General features: G+C 40.6%; 1 protein-coding gene across 1 annotated transcript; it reads right to left on the reverse strand.

Annotated features, from left to right (window-relative positions):
* Positions 1–1,283: 1,283 nt before the first annotated feature.
* tmem170b (transmembrane protein 170B) lies at positions 1,284–19,910 on the reverse strand. Its single transcript, XM_038725275.1, has 3 exons — positions 19,510–19,910; positions 9,282–9,452; positions 1,284–5,105 (listed from the first exon to the last, which is right to left on the reverse strand). Exons 1-3 carry the CDS (start codon positions 19,670–19,672, stop codon positions 4,975–4,977), a joined length of 465 nt encoding a protein of 154 aa, XP_038581203.1. The 5' UTR covers positions 19,673–19,910; the 3' UTR covers positions 1,284–4,974.
* Positions 19,911–20,303: the final 393 nt, after the last annotated feature.

A 20,303-nucleotide genomic window follows, 5' to 3' on the forward strand; every position in this document is an offset into this window, starting at 1 on the left:
TACATATTCAATGTCTCCAGAGGATGAATCATAATAACTCTGAGTTTTGCTAAGATGCCAAACATTGTCAACATTAAACCTGCAGAGCTGCCAACTTTTCAATTTAGCGTGGGGTGAGGTTTGGTCTCGCTGAGGTCGATGCATTTTATGAGTCCGCCTTCTGTGTCATTACTCACCGTCGGTGAGTCATCACTCTTTTATCCTCACAAATTTAGTTTCAAAAGGATATATAGATGAAAAGCCAAGTCAGTAATCATGGTCAGATCAGTGATCAGCATTCATGCCAACTTCCAGACATCATAGCCTAAACTAGGAGACCGAATAACCTGGTATCTGGGAATCTTCCCCCCCAAAACTGTGTGTCAAAGCTGAGACTGTTTTTCTTTCATTATAGAGAGTTTATGGAGGTTTGTAGTTGTTAAAATGCAACAGCGTAGGTTTTCCTTTAACAATAGAGGGGACGCTTATGTAGTGGGGGGTCTGGGTGACCTCCCCCACAAAATTGTGAAGATTAAACATATAATTTTCTGCATTCTGGTGGATTTTTTCTTGCACCAATTTATGGTGATTTTTTTATGTGAAGGGGAACACAAAATTCAGGCAGAAGGTGAATAGAAAACACAACGTAGCATTAAATGGAAATACCTAAATAAAGTACATCAAACTTGACTAAGTAAACATGTAAATGTACTTCGTTATGTTACTTAAACACTATTAGATACTTTTTATCAAGCAATCCAGAGCCATCATCAGATAGGAGAAGACGAATAACTCCCAAATCAGCTTATCAACTTTAAATAAATCATCTAGTAAACAATGGAACAATGGAAACTGCAGCATTGCTCACATTAAGGCTGATTACTACACAGCAGATTTTATAGTCTTTGAATAGCTGATATACCGTATCTCCTTCCAAAATTTATCTGAAAGAATTCAAATTACTCTGCTGAATGTGGACTTACATAGAAACTCTGTTGTCTGCTCTGTTGACTTTATTACCCTGACAATCCTCAATTAATGAAGGATTTCCATGCTCTTTCACCTCTAAAGTAAGATTGGAAAGAGGAGGGAGGTGATAGATGGGAGCAGACAAAAACCTGAGAGGAGAAACTAAAGAGGAAGCCAGAAACTGGAGGGAAAGTGATGGGAAACCACAAGGGCCCAGAGGAGGAAGACAATGGATGAAAAGGGGGGAAACAGGTCTTACAATGTTTTCACCAGGGATCCGTTAAACGTTAATGTAGAAAGTGAGAAGGCAGTAAAGAATGGAAACAACACTCCTGAGCGTTTATACTGCAAAAGATGTTTATTTCAACTGAATGTTGAGAATGTACAGGAGAACAATTTGTACATAAATAGGCAATAGTTATAAATATCAGCAGTTTGGCTGGTAAAAAATTAAAAAAGAACATATTGTACATTATCTACAAGTGCCACTTTGGATTTTGTACAACATTGTGTCTTGTGGGATTGTCCGTATAGTCCATTCACACGTTATCTGCGCTGCACTGCACATGCAATCGCAGCAGTACACAGTATGTGTCCGGGGGGAATATGTGGCATTTGGATGACAGTAGACTGAGGGGGCAGCTTTAGTTATAAGCCTATGAAAAAGACAGGATTATTGAGCTGGGCGTCTCGCTGCAGTGCGATGGCATTTTTAAAGTCTAGAGGGGATTATTAGTTGCTGGGTGTCTCCTTAGATATTGCAGTACACACACACACACACACACACACTTGCGGTGGCTGAATCACAGAACCTTCAGCGGAAAAAAACAAACAATATTCATCATGACTGATCATGGCACTGGGTGTGAATACTCCAACTGTGTGAATATCAAAATAGTATCCATTGGTTAGTTTGTTCATATCCGCTCATATTGGTTACACTTTTATCACACTTCTGGTGAAGACTTTTTACACATTGGCTATATACAGCTCAGGAAGTAGAGTAAGTGCACTGATCTAACAACTTCAGTCCAGTTCTTGCAGTTTAGTTGGCAGAAAAGTCATTTCTAACACATCAAATAAAAAAGGTTTCCAACACATTATGTAAGACATTGTTCAGTGAGCTGCTCCTCTGAACACAGCGTCACTTATAATTAGGTTTTCGCTCTTTCTGACAATTAAGCGGTCCAAAAAAGGAATATGAACAGCCCCCTTTAATGAAAGAAAATAAATTAAGATCCTGTTCTACTACTCACATGCACAACCGCACAAACCGACACAGTATACAACAACACCACTCACATTGTCACGTGTCTCCTATGAATCATACAGACAAACATGCAGAAACGGCCCCACAAACAGCTTCACAGAGATATCATTGCTATGACAGCAGGTGAGTCATCAGGAGCAACTCACATTTGGTCCCTGAAATTGAGCTAAAACATTCAAACAGGTAGTACGGACAATGTGCAGAGCGTTCAGTGGATAAAAAGGGGGGTTTCAGACGACTTCTCTATAATTTGGGGGGTGGGGGGGTAGGATAGAAAACATTTATTGTCAAATGTCTGTAACAAAACACTCTGTAGCACTTTCATAATTTTAAAATCCACACTCATCTTCAGGCTGCCACTTCATTTCTGTGCAATATCGCCCTCTTTCGGCGCTAAGCTGGTACTGAAGGTGAGTTGTGTCAATTACATAACTCCTATAAATACACAGCGCTTACCTTTAGAGCTACAAACCCACACAGCACACATACTTGACGACACAAACATCTTCTTTTTTTTTTTTAATCAACTGTGGTTTTCTGAAGTTACACCACAAATCTGGGGGCCATCTGATACCGGAGCCAATGTGCAAATGTTTCTAAAAACGGAATAAAAACGAATAAATTGTGGCTGTGATAACAATTAAATGAGACAAAGAGGTTAAATAAAGCTAGGATGTGAGCGATACTTTGGTATTACAACCGAACCCCTGGGTTTAGAGCTGTGCACAAGAGAATCTGTTTGAATTTTGGGAGGACTTATGGGCCAAGTAATGAGCATTAAAATCAGTCTTCCTTTTCTTCAATCATTGAAGAACTCAAACTGATGCATCAACACCATAAACCTTTTCGAGTAAATACAGTAACTTCAAGCACATTCTTCATCTTTTACAGTTAGCTTTACCAAAAAGCTGATCAGTGTCTATTGTAACTGATTTCTGTGTATAATAAGTGATTACTGGATTGGGATCACACCAGAGTAGTATCATCGCACACTGTGCTAAAACAAGGCAGATTAATTTCAGTGCAATATGCAACATTAAACTTAAGGAGCATGGGTTAATAAACAAAACAAAGAAACAGAGGGAGCCATAGAAAAATGGCTGCCTGAGCAGCAGAATCTGTCTGACCTTCTCCGGGGAGGGATGGCTTTCCATGGGGGATTTTATGCTGTAGCAGTGCAGAGGACGTTAGTAATGTGACGGGGGCCGAGAAAGGCTGGATTCCAAAGTTATTACAGAGAATGTGCACTAGGACCAACAGACTCTCAATAGTTTGTCTGAAAATATATCAAAGATGAAACTCAAGCAGCAAAACAACTCTTTTTATTACCAGTACATCTTTCTCAAAACCTGAATAGGAGGACCCTGATCCTGATCTTACGCTAACCAGACCTGAATCAAACCAGCTCAATGTAAACCGAACCATGTTTTGGGAAATATGCTTAATGACTTTGTTGTTGAGAGTTAGAGGAGTACATTAATAACACTCATGTCTGACAGTTAGCCTAGCTTAGCATAAAGACTGAAAACAGGGGGAAACAGCTAGCCCGGCTCTGTCCATTGGAAACAAAATCTGCATACCAGCACCTCTAAAGTTAATGGATTAATGCGTTGTTTCTCGTTTGTTTAACATGAACTGTAAAAATATCAATTTGCTGTTTTACGGGGGGTTATGTGGTGGATTTTATGATACATAATTATCAGGCAAATAACCCCTGTAAAGCTGCAAATTGCCGTTTTTAGACTAAACAAACTAAATATACAAAGTGTTAATGAGTGAGCTTTTGAGGTGCTGGTTTCACACAGCCAGGCTAGCTGTTTCCAGCCTTAATGCTAAGTTAAGCTAACTGTCTTCTGGCTGTAGCTTCACACAAAGTGGCATAAATTTTCTCATCTAACTCTCAGCAAAATAAGCATATTCCTGTCAAAAGATTTCTTTAACTCCAACTGGCATTCTCATTGGCACACAATCAGTCAACATTTCATCAAACCAAATGTAGCACTGATGCTGGTTTTCTCCTCCACGTCTCCTGATTTCACACCTCTTAGGTAAAGAGCGTCTCCAACGTTTACAAAGTGCAAAATTCAAAGCTGCATCTTGCTCGTGAGTTAGATGGTTATAAAGCTGAACCATCCGAGGAACAGGAATGATCATGATAATCTTGAACGTTGTAAAGACCTTGAGGTGAGGCTGACGTCTAATACTGAAGAAATTGCGTTTTTGCTGATGAACACTTTTGGGTCGTCACTCCCTAAACATGCCTTCATTGCTCTACTTTTGTTCTCACGCTGATCACCAAAGGAGATCGTCAGATCATCATTACATGTCGTCACTCTGCTGTTTTTGAAAAAAGAGGTTTGTTTTTTCCCAACTTTGCAACAGAAAGCCTTCAGGAGTCAGTGGCCACAAAGGCATCTGGATGTACCAGAGAAGGCTGTTGGCACAAAGAAGTGATGTAACTCTGAAAACACCCACAACATGGCTTTCAAGTCCAGAAGCTGAGGATGCCGCCGTGTCCGCCTTGGGGCTGCTCTCTGTCACCCGGCCTGCATTGAGTTCCCTCTGTGATTGTGGCAGTAACATAGCACGGACACTGGGGGGCGCTCACAACTGCATTCAGCCCCAAAGGCCCAGAGCAATTTTTACCTCCTCTCCTTCCACAAACTCCACCATGATGAGCAGCTACAAGTCTCAGATTGGCTCGATTCATTCGCTCTCGTCTCAGCGTCTGTCCATCAGGACGTCGAGGGTTTGCTTCACAAAGTCGCCAGGATGCGTGAGAAGGATATGATGACAGAGAGGGTGGTCTGGCCCACGCCGAACACCAGAGCCTCTAGTGGTGCCATGTCCTTCCCTGCCACACGGTACACCCCCGCCACCGCCGCGCCTGAGGGAGAAAACACACACACACACCACCAGCGTTAATACACAAAGCGAGTAAACAGATGGGCAAGTGCACAAACACAGCTGTCTGTCACGGCCTGTCACCATTACCGCGGATTGTCCATTCACAGTGAGGAGCACGGAGGACACACACATCCGTCCTCATCTTTTTCATCCATCAGCGCAGCTTCCAGCCAGGAGTCAAGTATTCTGCACAAAAGTTGTTTTTGTGTGCGAATATTTATTAAAAAATGGTGGAGCATTCGCCGTGGGGACGTTATTCATTGCACAGCCACATACTGTGTGGACTCGCCGCGCTTCCTACAACAGTTTGTAACGCTTAACCTCCCAATATGCTGTTTGGGCCATCGTCATGGAAACACACAGCGAGGAACTTTTTATGAATATCTAATCCCAGAAGCAAAACAGAGTGGCCTGATTTTGGTTCAAAACTAAACCAAACAGAGAAACAAAGATGGATTTAAAGACCCTGACAACATATTTCTCAATCAGCTTAATTCTATGAGCAATGGGGTCCTACATGAAAACACAATTTATTGATTATTACGAGGATCTGTACCAAACAAATATGTTTTCTTAAGTCTGTAGAATATGATGCGTAGGCCATCTCCACAGCACGACAATATTTAAATTTAAAATAATATTCTGATACACATTTTGCTCCTCCTGTGATTTGAAAATTGCACAAGGCCATATTGCGATTTGCCCTGGTTTGAAGTGGGAGGGTCCAGGGTTTAGTTAGCCAGCATGTGCCGCCTTGTTGCCGCTATCACATGTAGGCTAGTTATCTGGAAGATGAAGATATCATCGGCCAAAATGTCCAGAGGGAAATATTAAATAAATATTATTTATTTATTTATGTCAAATAAATAAATTAATTAATAACATATCAAAAAGCCTAATACTGTGTGACCGGTAAGATATGAAGTCTCCCCGCAAATGAACAGATCTAACTTTAAAGGAAGGAGTCTCTGTCGCCATCCCTCTCTGCTTCTCTGACCAGCCTATTATTTTATTTTTTAGACCTAATTACTTCTTCATTTAGTTTATTTTCAAGTTATTTCATTTGACAGGCTTGGAATGCAAAGGGAAATACATTTAATGTAGGCTAATGTCTTTATTTACTATAAAACAATTAATAGCCCGGGCTTTTATTTGTTTCAATCACTGAACTCAATCTGCCTACATTTGGGACAGGTCTTTTCGCACATAACTCCTGCTCATTAAGGGTGGGAAATAATGCAGGAAGAAGAAAAAACAATTCTGTGAAATTATATGAATTATATGACGACTGAATTGTGAAAAGCTCCAGTGGGCGACCCAGGCTTTAAGTGTTTTTTTTAAAACATGTCTGGTAGTTGTTCAATATGGGAACAAATTATGGAATATTAACGGCTATCAAATTTTTAAAAAGGATAGCATAAACTATGGGTGGGTCTCAGTTGGAAAAAAAGTCACATATTTATATTATATATATATATATATATATATTATATATATTTATATCAGTCCATCTTTCAGGATTTAAGAATATTTAAAGACACTGAAAAAAATAAAACAGGGATACAGAGTTAGAACTTTGTTATCTCTTGGTTTTCGTCATATATATATATATATATCTCAAATTCACTCTTTTCTATTCCTCTAAAATATTAAAATTAATATACAGTGGTGACTTTTCTTATGTCACCACTGTCAATAAAATCTGATATTTTTATTTGACTGTTTCACAGATTCTTAATATTACTTTATACTTGTTTGTTTATACATGTTTGATGTTAGTGTTTTTCCCCCTAACACTACAAGACCTTTCCTTTACTTCTGCTCGGCTGAGATTGTTGCCTTTCTCTCTCTGTCTCTCCTGCCAAACTTTGATTTTAAGCCAGGCTGGTGCACACATGGAGGGTGAGACTGAGGGGTGTGTGCTCATAGTCAATAGTCTGCTCTCCCTGACTGCTACGCATTAATAATAAAGTGTCTTTCTATTTTGGGGTCCAGCTTGCATCCGTGATGGAGAGTGATTCATTCAGTGAGCCCTGAAAAAGCTCCTGCTCTACGCTCAGACAGATTTTGCTTGCCCTGTGATCACACTTTGTCCCAGTGAGTGGACGGTAATGAGAGGCAAAGGGTTAAGGAATATCTTGTGCATCTGGATGGTGATGGACAGACAAACTGTAAAAAATATTCAGATAAACAAAAAAGGTGACCAGAGACAGACAGCAGGCAGCCAGCAATACAGATTTCAGAGGTGTGTGTGTGTGTGTGTGTGTGTGTGTGTGTGTGTGTATAAATTGTAACTAAAACTAACCAAATGAATTGCTGCCAATTTAGTTTCAGACAAGAGACAAAAGTTTTGTCTGATGCATGCATTTGCCATATCGTGATGAACAGTATATCACATAAATATTCTTAATAATCATTATTATCATGATCTTTCTTTTCAACCCTATTGCCCAATGTACTTATATAAGTACTATATAAGTACTGAAAGTTGGCATGTAATGTTTGATCATAACTTTGTTTTCTTACTCTCTGATCAGATTGCGAAAGTTTTAGACAATTTTATTTAGGTAAAGTTCTTGTCCGGCTGCTTGTCTCTGGACAACATTTAACATTTTTGAACTTTAGCTACATTTACCGAGTGTAGAAAGTCTTTTGTATTGTTTATATTTCATTAAATAGGAAGGGGGACTCAAGATCAGGTAGAAATGCAGGTGTTTCTTTGCCTTGTGAGAGACATATTTTAAAAAGAACGGCTGAAATATTAAGGCTTTTAGTCCCTAGTTTGGTCCATAAATTAAATTACAGCAAACAAATTGTTCAGGGCCAATGGGGGTCTAGCCTTGCAGCTATCATGTCGCCACTAGCTTCTAAATGTTTCCACTGACACCCAGCCCTAATTTAATGTTGTGACAGAGTTTAAATACAAGTTTACATTACCGCACTTACATGTTTAGTCATTATTAGCTTAATTTGCCCAGATTTCCTGTGTTTTCTCCTTGTGAGGGATCTAGCAAAAATCTGGTTGTAAATTCCATCGCAGAGAACGGCTAAATATTTTAACTTTGGACGGCAATGCTCAAGGACTTTTTAACTGATCCACAAAGTCTGTACTAAGGGTGGGGTGGGGGCTTTCTGAAGAGGTTAGTTTAAAACTCAGTGTTTAGCAGAAATTTGACAGGGCTTCACTTGGTCTTTTTATAAGAATGATGTTGTCTCTGATTACTTTTTACAGGTTCCCAAGCCGAAACACTGTAAATTTAGCTTGCTGCTAATCAATGCTGAAATAAAACGAAAGAGCTTCTTTTATACCAAGCAGACCAACACCCATCATTTACTCTTTGTGACCAATCTGTAAAGATTGTCAAAAGGTTCAAGTATCTACACACATGGATGACAAATGTTGATTCAACATGTAAGAAAGTGAATTAGGAAATTAAAGGGGCACTTATCTCGTATCTCTGTTTAATATGTCTGTTGGTATGGACACTTGACATTAACAAAATAAGCCAACCAGGATTGTCAAAACAGTCTGAAAGATAGTAGACCTCCAACAAAAGCCATTGACCTTTATAGTACAGCTGTACATAGGAAAGCTTTGTCCACCATTGGTGTCACTAAACACCCCTTCATGCTGAGTTTGAGTTGCTTCCTAACGCAATGAATTTAATGAACTGCCCTAATCTGCACTCCTCTGCGATGACTGTACACTTTTACTGTATGTGTGCTGTAAGTGTTGTACAATTGTTGTGCAAATAGATTTGCTGTCCTGATTTAAAATGTATGCTTTTATTTTATCTGGTGAGACCAAAGGTGGTTTTCCCAGCCTTGGCTTGACAATAAAGTTGTTTTCTATTTTACTTTTTTCACTCATAGTTGAAGCTTCCTGCACTCCATAAACTAAAAAGAAAAAGTGAGGTAAACAAGAAAACACAAGAGTCCGAAATCTTTCCCTCTCCGTCTCTCTGTCAACTCCTGTCTTCGTCTGTTTGACAGGAGTCAACACACAAACTCCCTCCCTCACGCTCTCTTTCCCTCCCTGTCACCTCCTGTCTTCTTCTGGCTTGACTGGATGCTGGATGTTGAGGTCAGTCGACAAAAAAAACAAACAAAAACAAAAAAAAGATGAACAAAAAAAACCAAGAGTAATTGGACTTACTGGTGATGACGCCTCCGGAGAGGGAGGCGAGGAAACCCACGCTGACCAGCACCAGCGTGATGAGGCGGCCCCTCTTGTGGCGCTGCAGCATGACCAACATGAGCAGCCCCACCGCCCCGTGGACAAAGAGCGAGGAGAAGAGACACCACAGGAACACCCAGTACCACATCTCTGACAGGGAGACAAAACACAGCACAGGCAGAATGTTTGATCAGATACAGCCTGAAAACACTCAAATACAACGTGAAAAAGACTGAACAGTGTAACTTCTTCCAGATTTCTGACTGAACAAATGGGCGGTTTGATCGTATTATTCATCTGATATTTACATATACAATATGCAATTTTAGTTACCTACTTTATAATTCTACTCTATTACATTTCAGATTGACAAAAGCTACGATTAGTCAATGAGTAGATCAAAAGAAAATTAATCAACTAACTATATTGATAATAAATTAATTGTCTTTTTAAGCAAAAACATCAGCAAAAGATTCACTGCTTTTCTTGGTCTTTCAGTATATTAAATTAATATTTTGGGTTTTTAAACTGTTGGTTGGACAAAACAAGAGGTATAATGACATCACTTTGTGATCTAGGATACGGTGATGGACAGAAGTGTCTTTGGGCAAGATAGTGAACTCCAAGTTGCTGTGTGTGTGTGTGTCTGTATGAGATTAGTTTTGATGAGCAGCCACTGTGTACAAAATGTGACATGCAGTGTAAAGTGCTTTAAGTGCTTGGAAGACTGGAAAACAGCTCTATAAGTGCAGTCCATTTACTGTATTTGCCACTTTATAGAGAAAATCAACCCAGGGGAAGGGACCTCGATCTCCAAGGGGTCATAAAATAAATCTGAGCAGTCGCAAGATGGGACAGTAAAGAAGAGAAGTTCAGCTCCACAAATTAGCATTTCACAGGGGACTAACTTTCTTCTATTGTGAAACACTGGAATGTGTTGCCTGTTCTGACCTTTAAAAATGATTCAAATGAAATGAAACTGAAATGAAACAATTGACTAAGCAATTTATCAATTGATGCAAAAAAAAAAAAAAAAAAGATCACAGGTTAATCAATGAAAATTTGTTAAAAGAGCACTCCACTGATCTTAGACATGTGTTTAATCCTAATCAGCCTTTGAAGCAGATGTACAGAAAGCCTGTGTCTTCTATGGATCTGCATACACTTCATCACATAACATCATCATATAAATGTAATAGTGATGTCATCAGGGTTACCGCGTATTCATCTTGGACTCGGAGATGATAGGTTTATAACAAAAAGCCTGCCTTACAAACTGGAGGTGTGAATTTAAAAAAAAAAAGCAAAGGGAATTTACCAGGAATGGAGCTCATAATCAAAGATCATATCCAGTTGCAGTATGGGAAATGCAGGAACTAGTGCTTTCTACTTGTATAATTTTTGTAAATAAGGTTAACTTTGTGTGAATAACTACAAACTTCATCTCATTATACAACCCAGTGTACAATCACTAATAATATATAAACCATGAATTAACCATGTGACCTTGTAAAAGTCAGGATTTCTTGTTTTTTGCTGCTATTTCTTTATTTAATCTGCCTCACAAGCCTGTCAAAGTTATACTAACTGCAGCACTAAATCACTGCAGTACCCCTTTAAGCAAAGATGGAGTGAAAATGAATTGATCCCTAAGGATGTTCATCGCAGTGAAGAAGAGGATAAATTCCTCCCTGGAAAGGTAAAGATACAATGTCCTTGTCATGCAAATTCAGACATTCATTGCTCATAAATAATGATACCCTGCTATGTGGGCCACTGGCTGATTTCCTGATTTACAGACCTTGTCTGAGAGCATATTGCAGATATAGATCAGGATGCACATATACTCTTGCCGCTGCAAATGTCTATGAGGGAGGATTTCCATTTACAGCCGCCACAATCTCAGTCAGGGCTCATCGAGGAGGCAGCCAACCATGGTAATGGACCTGAGGTTGTGATGTATAAAACCGCTCAGTGTGAGATTTCAGGCGAGCTGCTGCAGTAAATGGAAAATCTCATCTGAAACAATAGCTTACAGTTACAGCCTTTTGTGAACGTCTTCAGCTGGGACTGTAGATAAACGACTCAACACGACTCAATCAGCAATCACAGTTTGTCACTGCTCTTTCAGTTGCAAAACTAAAAATGCTGAAGGTGTTTTATTCCCTAACTGCCAACAATCATCTAATTGTGCACTGAGCTCCAACAAACACGTGATTTATAGCTGAGAAAACATCCATACCGGGCCCAGACTGTGCTGCCTTAATGATCGATTTCATAAGAATAAATAAACACCTTTATAGCAGCTCGACCAAATCAGAGGTCATCCTCCTCATCTCTCCCTCTTTCTTTCTGTCTAACAAACCGGCTTTACATAAAGAGCTCTGGCCTCATCGCACTTCACCAGCGAGGGGCCTGGCTTTAAAATACTGGCACCGTGGGAGCAAGAAGAAGCCAGCTGGCCATGAGTTTAATCTAGAAGAAGAGATCGACTGAAGAAGGGAGCGTCCAGCTTGGATAAGAATGACCAATCCAAAGCACAGAAATGTAGTGTAAGAGCCTGTTTTGTTTGGATGATGTGATATAAACAGGAAATGTGACATTGTTGTGTGGTTGTAAACATCTGAACAGACAATTCTATTACAAAGTATTTTTTCAAGCCCAGAGGGAGCACTCTGGTCGCCCCACAGTTGACTGAGCGCCTGCATCTCCTTATTGATCCAGCAATCAGCTTTCGAGCCGGGCGGAGAGAGATGCGACACAGTAACACAACGGCTCTTTAGTCCTGCATGACTGGTCACGTCACTCTGTTGGATTACTCTGAATCACAGGGCGCCACTGCTGTCTTTCTACAACCATCTAGCATAAAGAGGAGAGAGATGTCTGAGACGAGATGGGGGATAAAAAGAGTTAGAAAGATGGACACTGGGGAGTGGCAGAAGACAGTGGGTGCTTTCCGTTCTGCTAATTATGGTTCCTTTCAACATCCCTCCTCCGTCCTCTACAAGCCGTGACCTGGCAACTGATCGAGGTCCGCCATCATTAAGGATGTTCCAATCGTTTAAATGTGTATCAGAGGAGACGAGGAGAGAGAATGCAGCCGAGTGGGCAAAACTGTTAACCTCAGCCTTAGGCTTTTGATTCAGAGATTATGTGATTTTCTGGCAGGTATTATAAAAGAAGCCAGGGTCAACAAACCGTGTTTCCCGTGTTTTCAGAGAAACACGTTATCTATTACGTCACAAGACACAGAGGATATTTTACAAGCACATACAAGGTAAAGCCGCAGTGAACACACCATTGCAGATGCCATTCATTGGTTTTGCTTCGATAGACTACTTCATTAACAAGCCTCCTCCACATAATAATAATAATAATAATAATCCTTATTTGTAGAGCACTTTTCAAAAACAAGTTACAAAGTGCTTTAACAAGTGTAAAGAATAATACAAAAAAAAAACAAACAAGATAAGAGCATGAAAAATTAATATAAAATTTGTAAAATACAATAAAATAAGGGATAAAATAAAGTCAAATAAGATCGGGAAAGGCTCTCCTATAAAAGTATGTTTTAAGAAGGGACTTAAAAGAGTTCACTGACTCAGCCGACCTGATTTCCTCAGGCAGGCTGTTCCAGAGCCTCGGGGCCCTGACAGCAAACGCTCTGTCCCCTTTAGTTTTCAGTCGAGACTCTGGAACAGACAACAGACCTCTGCCCGAGGATCTCAAGGTACGTGCTGGTGTGTATGGGACTAAAAGTTCAGAAATATAACAAGGCGAGAGGCCATGAAGAGCTTTAAAAGTGATCAATAGAATTTTAAAGTCAATTCTAAAACATACTGGGAGCCAGTGTAATGAAGCTAAAATAGGAGTAATGTGGTCATATTTCTTTGCTCTGGTTAAAAGCCTGGCAGCTGAGTTCTGGACAGTCTGGAGTCGATCAATAGATTTTTGGGTTAAACAGGTGAAAAGGCTGTTGCAATAATCCAGGCGTGATGAGATGAAGGCGTGTAAAATGGTCTCGGTGTCCTTAAAAGTTAACATAGATCGAATTTTTGCTATATTTCTAAGTTGATAAAAACATGATTGAACAAGCTTTGTGGTGTGCTGCTCGAAATTTAAATTACTATCAAACCAAACACCAAGGTTCTTTGCAACAGGCTTAATGTGATTTACTAGGGAACCAGCAGATGGCAGTATTTGATTTGCCATCTGCTGAGACCCGATGACCAGGATTTCTGTTTTGTCTGAGTTCAGCTGGAGGAAATTATTTGACATCCATTTTTTAACTTCACAAAGGCAGTTGTTAAGTGAACTCAGCATTCCAGGGTCTGTGGATCTGACGGGCAAGTATATTTGTGTGTCATCAGCATAAATATGAAAAGAAATGCCATGTTTATGGATAATATGTCCAAGGGGAAGCAGATACAAGGAAAACAAAATGGGTCCTAAGACCGACCCCTGAGGCACACCATATTTAACTGGACAGAATGAGGAGACATAGTTGTTTACAGACACACAAAACTTCCTATTTGACAGGTAGGATGAAAACCATTCTAGGGCAGTATCAGAGATCCCCACCCAGTGCCTCAGTCTGTCTAACATGATGTTGTGATCAATGGTGTCAAAAGCAGCGCTAAGGTCCAGGAGTACAAGGACTGAGCACATACCTTCATCAGCAGACATTAAAAGGTCATGCGGCGCACCTGCTGCTGTAAAGTAAATCATTGGTGGGAAAATCCAGAGGACGAGCTCTTTGTCTTGTCGTCATCTTTATAAAACGCACGGCTGATGAAAAAAGCCCTAAGTTATCTGTCATTCTGTGGGAAACACTGAAACGTTTGGCAAAATGTCAGCAAAGCCATTATATCCACACAAAATCCCATATAAACACTAATGGAATCGAATTAGCTCATTTAAGAAGGAGCTATACATAGTTTGTATCTGGTTTCACTTGTTAATGAACTGTAACAAATAAGCTAATTTAGGATGTTTTTCTGATTTGAAGACTAGCAGCGGTGTTACCATCTTGGAATAATGCTTTCCTGTTGTTCCCCTTCTACCGATATTGAACGCAGCAGTAGAGAAAGGAACCACTGGGGAATCCTATGCAGAGGTTTTTTACACCTCTTCAATGTGAATCTGCTTATTGATTGTTCAGCTGATGTGATGGGACAGTAAGGGGAATTTACCAGGCTTCCCTTCACTGTTAATAATACTGCACATTCATAATAGTGCAAATTAGTCACAGCATCAACAGCGGCTTTAACATTATTCATGTTTAATCTGAATTATAAAACTAACTTTTTCATAAGCCAGAACACTGTTTTATTTTCTCTGTTTTTTGTTTAAAATAAAACTTGCCTCATTCAGGGAAAATTTACAGCTATAGAGTGACAAATATTTGCTTTAATATCAGCCTGAGACTGAAAGGGACATCAGATTTACTGCACCTGTAGTCCTTCACAAACTAATTTCACTAATTTAATTTAGTTGCTCCCTCACATCAATCCAGCTCTTTCTGTTACAAACATATTTTATTGTTTATTTGTTATTTCTATCAGTCACATATGACGCTCTGACACAGCAGTATATCTTTATTCAGTGTTGGAGCTGCAGTCATCAGGGGCCAGCTGTTTTCGCTTCTAAACTGTAAGTGAATTATTTTGAGATGTCTCATGATTAACTGGCGTCTGCTTAAAAAGGTAGCTGGATTGAGTGCCACGGTAAATACAATCCCTCTCTCCTTGCTTCTTCTTCCTAAAATGCGCGGAGCCATGTTAACCAAATGGAAAGTACCCAGAGACGTCACACACTGCTCCATTAGGATCCCTCATGCACTGGGTGCCGGTTGCACTGGCAGGGCATCTGTCGCCCCGCATAAGCATAGACAGATTAACACAATGCTCAACATAGAAGCATGGAGGGCCACAAGAGGACGTGTCCCACAAACCCCACCTCTGTCTGTCATGTCCCCTGACACGACTGGCATCCTGAGTACCAGCGTTGGAAAGTAACTTAGTACAATGGTGAGATACGTCTTTACATGAGTATTTCCAATTTATGGTACATTTATACTCCTATTCCACTTAATTCCAGAGGCAAATCTTTTACTATATACTCCACTAAATTTATCTGACAGCAATATCTGCTACATACCATTTGAGATTTCACAGAAAAACACGTTAACCTTAAAAATAGCAAATGCTAAAGATTAAACCACAGACTGTATATAAGAAGTGGACGTAGTCACCGTGAGTTTGGCCCCGTTAGGACGCCACCATGTTGATTTTTTGCGGCCAGTGGCCCCGGACATGACCATGTTTGGAAGAGACCATGGAGCCGTGTGGAGCTAGCTAGCTTGCTTATCTAGGTGCATCTGTAATTCACGTTAGCTGTCATTTTAACCGGGATGATTATTTTGTCTAGCAAAAAAACAGGCTTAAAATGAACAGCCAACTCCCAATAACCTTTTTCAACAGGGCTTGTTAAATTTACACAGTGCCGTGGGTACAAGTCACACTAGCATGTTTGACAGGTCGCCATGTTAATGACTTGTCAATCCCAGATACTCCTGCCCTGAAGCATACTCTTTATGGTTTCCACTAAATGGGACCATAATTTACTAAATGAACATCATGCTGTATAAAGAAGACATCAAACTAGCGACTGAGATCATAAACTCATTATGAAAGTGTTTATTGAGGTAATAAATCAGCTGAGAAGTAGGGTAATTTTTTAAATTATTTCTAATGGAGCTGAACTTTTTGCAACCAGAGGAGTCGTCCCCTTCTGGCCGTTCATTAGAATGCAGGTTTAAGGGACTTCAGCGTTGGCCTCGCTTCTTCCCAATTTCAAATGTATAATAACTTAACAGCTCCACTAAAGAGAGATTTCCTCTCTAAACTGCTCGGGTGAGCACTCTGAGGCTCAAAGATATGAAATTAGCAAATATTTCAGAAAAAAAACATATTAATACAAATTTATGAAGCAGATTTTTTGTTTTTTAAAACAACTTCTTCCCCAATAATCATCTCACAACCCCTCAGATTTATAATGTGACTCTTTGGAGGGGCCAAAACCCCAGCCAGGAAACCACCGCACTAAACTACTGAACTGTATATCAAGTACTTAAATATAACTCCACCTGAAACAGCTACAACAGTAAAATTCCACTTACGCACTCATGCATCAGTGTTGATGTTAAATACAAACATATCACACAGGTTCCAGCTTTACTTTTGACAGTTTAAGTACATTTTTCTGATTTAACTCTTGTACATTAACAGGAATGCAGGACTTTTACAAACTCTAATGGAGTAATTATATTGTGATATTGATATTTTTACTTAAGTGATCTTAATAATTCTTCCACCGTTGCTGAGCACAACCGCTGATGGGCGGGATCCGACACCAACACCCACTGAGAACCAAATGTCAGTAAAATCTGTCTTTAGTGGATAAATCGGGTGACTGTCACCAACCATGCTGGACAGTAATATGTAAACGCCTTGGTTAAAAGGATTTCTGTTGCACTTCTTGATGAATTACAAGCTTGATGAAATTTGATCAAGATTTAAATTAACAACAAGAGAGAGAAAATTGGCAGGGTGAAATGTTTCAGTGGAAGATACATGGCTTGTTATTTACTGGTTGATAGAAATTAGTGTAGGCAGGTAATTTCTTTTTTTTGTATTTAGCAGATGTTAGAAGCTGAGTCGCACATTTAATTTCAGGGGACAGCAGTGCAGGTGGCCACAGCTCAGAGAGAGCACCTATGGGGTGAGAGATGTGCTTGACGCGAGTGCTGTGTCATGTTCAGAGATACGAGCGGCCAAAACACAGTCACAGAGCACGGCATTAACTTCTGCTAATCCGCAACTACAGACCGGGGTCTTTGTCAGCACGGCAGCTTTAGAGCTTGACTGTAAACAGTGAAGCGTAAAAAAAAGCAGGGGATCATGTCGCTTGATAAGAGGTCAGAGGTTTTGCACAAGCACACAGGCCGCTGCAGAACATGAACAAGTCAAAAGAGGCAAAACTGCAGGCTCCCAAAGTAGGACCCCTCTGCAGGGGTGTTTGGTTCATCCAACAGGAGGAAGAATGATGGATTTTTCCCCCGGTAAAAAGGGAGACAGAGGTGGGATAAAGCCTGAACAGTCTTGACTGTTGTCCCAGCTAAAGATAACAGATGAACTGGGCTCTTGCCGTCTGAGGCCTTCAGCTGTGCAACTTCCTGCTTTTAAATCACTTCTTTTTTGTATCTTATTTTAATATCTTTATTTGTTGGATTTTATTTAACTGAGGTGCTGATTTTCTTTAAATTTGTTTTATGGGCTTTCTGTTAACAAAGCACATAGTAATGTTTCAAAAAGTTCTATATACACAAGATATATTATTATTACTGTAAAGCTTCCCAATTAGGGCTAGACTACAAACCAAATATAGTGAAGTACTCACATTGGCACATCTCTTGCAGATTTAAATTTATGGTGTCCAGAAAGACATATTTGTCTTTGCACAGTTTCATTCACCTGCATTGTGTTAAAGTGGAGTTAGAAACTGGAAACATAAAAACAAAACTATATCTGCATTTTATCTAGCTTTGCAGATGACTTTTTCTGAATTTGTGTGACATTAAAAAAAAAAAAAGTTCCGTTCACTCATGTAGGTAAAACATAAAGCAAACTATGTTCCTGTCATGGTCTGCTGAAGTGAAACTGCTGCTAGCGCACAAATCATAAACAGGAAATCCATTTGTTTAAGTAACACCCAGGGGGCCTCAAAGAAAGAATATCTTTAAAGTTTACTTCAGCTTCTGTATGTATTGCTCTTGTTGTTCAAGAGTCATGCACTAACCCCCCTGACCTTATCTCATGTCTCACCAGGTTGTTTTTCACCTGGACGGTGAACTGTGGGTTTGAGAAGGATCGGGGGGCAGCATCGTGCAACCTGCTCACTAAAGTCCAGGCATCAGCTTCTCGCAGCTTTCTAGCCGCCCTGCTGCGGCCCTGCGTCCGCAAACTCATTTCCTGCTGAGTCAGCATCATTAACAGCTTTTTGGGGTTTTTTTTTGGGGTTTTTTTTCCCTTTCTTGCTTGATGTGTTTCTTAACACAGGATGCCAGCTGTATTTCATAAGATGGGTCTGTTCCTACTCGGCTGTGACTACATGTCCGCATTTGCTTCTCTCCCTCTCTCTGCAGGGAGGAAGTCAAGAACGCATATAATCGTGTGTTTATATGACAGAGCAGTTCTGTTGTTCCTGTATACATCATCATCCCCCCCCCCCCAAACTTACATTTTTTTTACTTGCTATACATTTAGTAGTGAGAAAAAACAGACACTGGCTGGCCAGCAATTTTTTGCTTGCTGAGGAAGTTTTGCCTCCCTGTAGAGGAAAAGATAAAATACACACTACTTTTCTTTTTTCATGTGAACTTGACTGACCATGTTTAGACCCCCGCATCATCTTCCCTTTCTATTGTACAAATATCGTTGATCACATCAATGTAAAATAAAATAGGGAAAAAGAAAATCAGCTTGCAGGCATTTGTACTTTTCTCGGTGTACACAAATGTTGACTCTGCAGGAAGCTCCTTACTACAATGTCATCTGTAGACCATCATGATGCTCAGACCATATTTACAGCTTATTAATACCCTATACAGGAAAGCTTTTACAGGCTGGCTCTATCATCCTCACTATTTCTGGTGTCTAGACAGACATCCTGCCCAGAGTTGAGGATGCTGCCTCTCTAATTGCCCCTTCATTACTGGACTGCAAGACAAAGGGGGGTGGGGTGGGGGGCTGCACTTCATTTACTACAGTCACGGCGCATTCACGCAGCAGAAAGATTAATTAGCCGCATGTTGTGATTATTTTCATGTCATCCACTGACTCTGCACGCCTGGACAGAGGAGTGGCATTTTTATTCTGGCCAGACCGGCACCACCAGCAATTATTCACTAGCTACAGAGGGGGTGGGGAGGCTGAGGTGCATCCCTTTTCATGGGTAGCCTACAGCTCTGCCTTTTCTGCTCACTAAGCATGTGAGGAGATAATACCACATATGTAGGGTTATTGTAACGCGATACGATGCCAGCAGTGACCCAACTATACTATAACGTTACATGCTGCTGATGGTGGTGACTTCCGTGTGAACAGCTGAATAACATTTACATGAACACGGCATTCATTCCGCATACCTGTAAAGTGCTGCAGCGTCGTGCCTTGCACCCAAAGGCTCAGCACTTGCTGCACCGACAGATTAACAGAATAATCCCTGTTCGTTGTCATGTTTCTGCCGCCGCCGCCCGGGTTCGCACCCCTCTTTATCGAATAGCTGTACTTGGCTTTAGACGCAGGCATGGAGGAGACCGGGGTGGCATGGGATGTGAAGCGGCTCTCCCCGGCGCGGCTCGCCTCTACCGGTGCCTCTGCTTCGGCTTGACGTCCGTCTCCGCTCCGGGAAGGGAAGGGCCGCTGACTGGTCGGTTCATCCTCGGTGGTATCGGCGGCGGCTGTGTGGAGGCCATGATGGGGATGGCAGCGGGAGCAGCGCAGGCAGACGCACGGTCGGCTCGTCCTACATCGGCTAGCCCTGCTACATAACCCTTAAAGGGCCAGTCCCCTGCTTTGTGAAGGGGGGGGGTTACAACAGTTTACGTTGACACATCCCCGGGACACTGACGTCTCTTCATGAATGGGGGGCAAAAGAGAGGACAGTAAAAAATCGTTACGTAGAAACGCAGCAACGTAATCACAGCACATTTGGATCGATATAAATAAAATACTACTTATCTTCATTAAAACACGGTTATGTTTATACCTTGGGTTGCAACTTGCTAAAAAAAAAAAAAAAAAAAAAAAAAAGTTTCCTGATTTAAATGTATAAATTTTATTGTTATACCACCTTCAGGTGTCTGTTGACCAACAGCCAAACAATGTGGTTGCTAAGCGACAGACAAGAACCGTTATGGGCCACGAGCTTTTTCAACGG

The sequence above is a fragment of the Micropterus salmoides genome, unplaced genomic scaffold (genome assembly GCF_014851395.1).
Source record: "Micropterus salmoides isolate LMB-PRFRI ecotype aquatic unplaced genomic scaffold, ASM1485139v1 Ms_hic_scaffold_17, whole genome shotgun sequence".
Taxonomy (NCBI): Eukaryota; Metazoa; Chordata; class Actinopteri; order Centrarchiformes; family Centrarchidae; genus Micropterus; species Micropterus salmoides.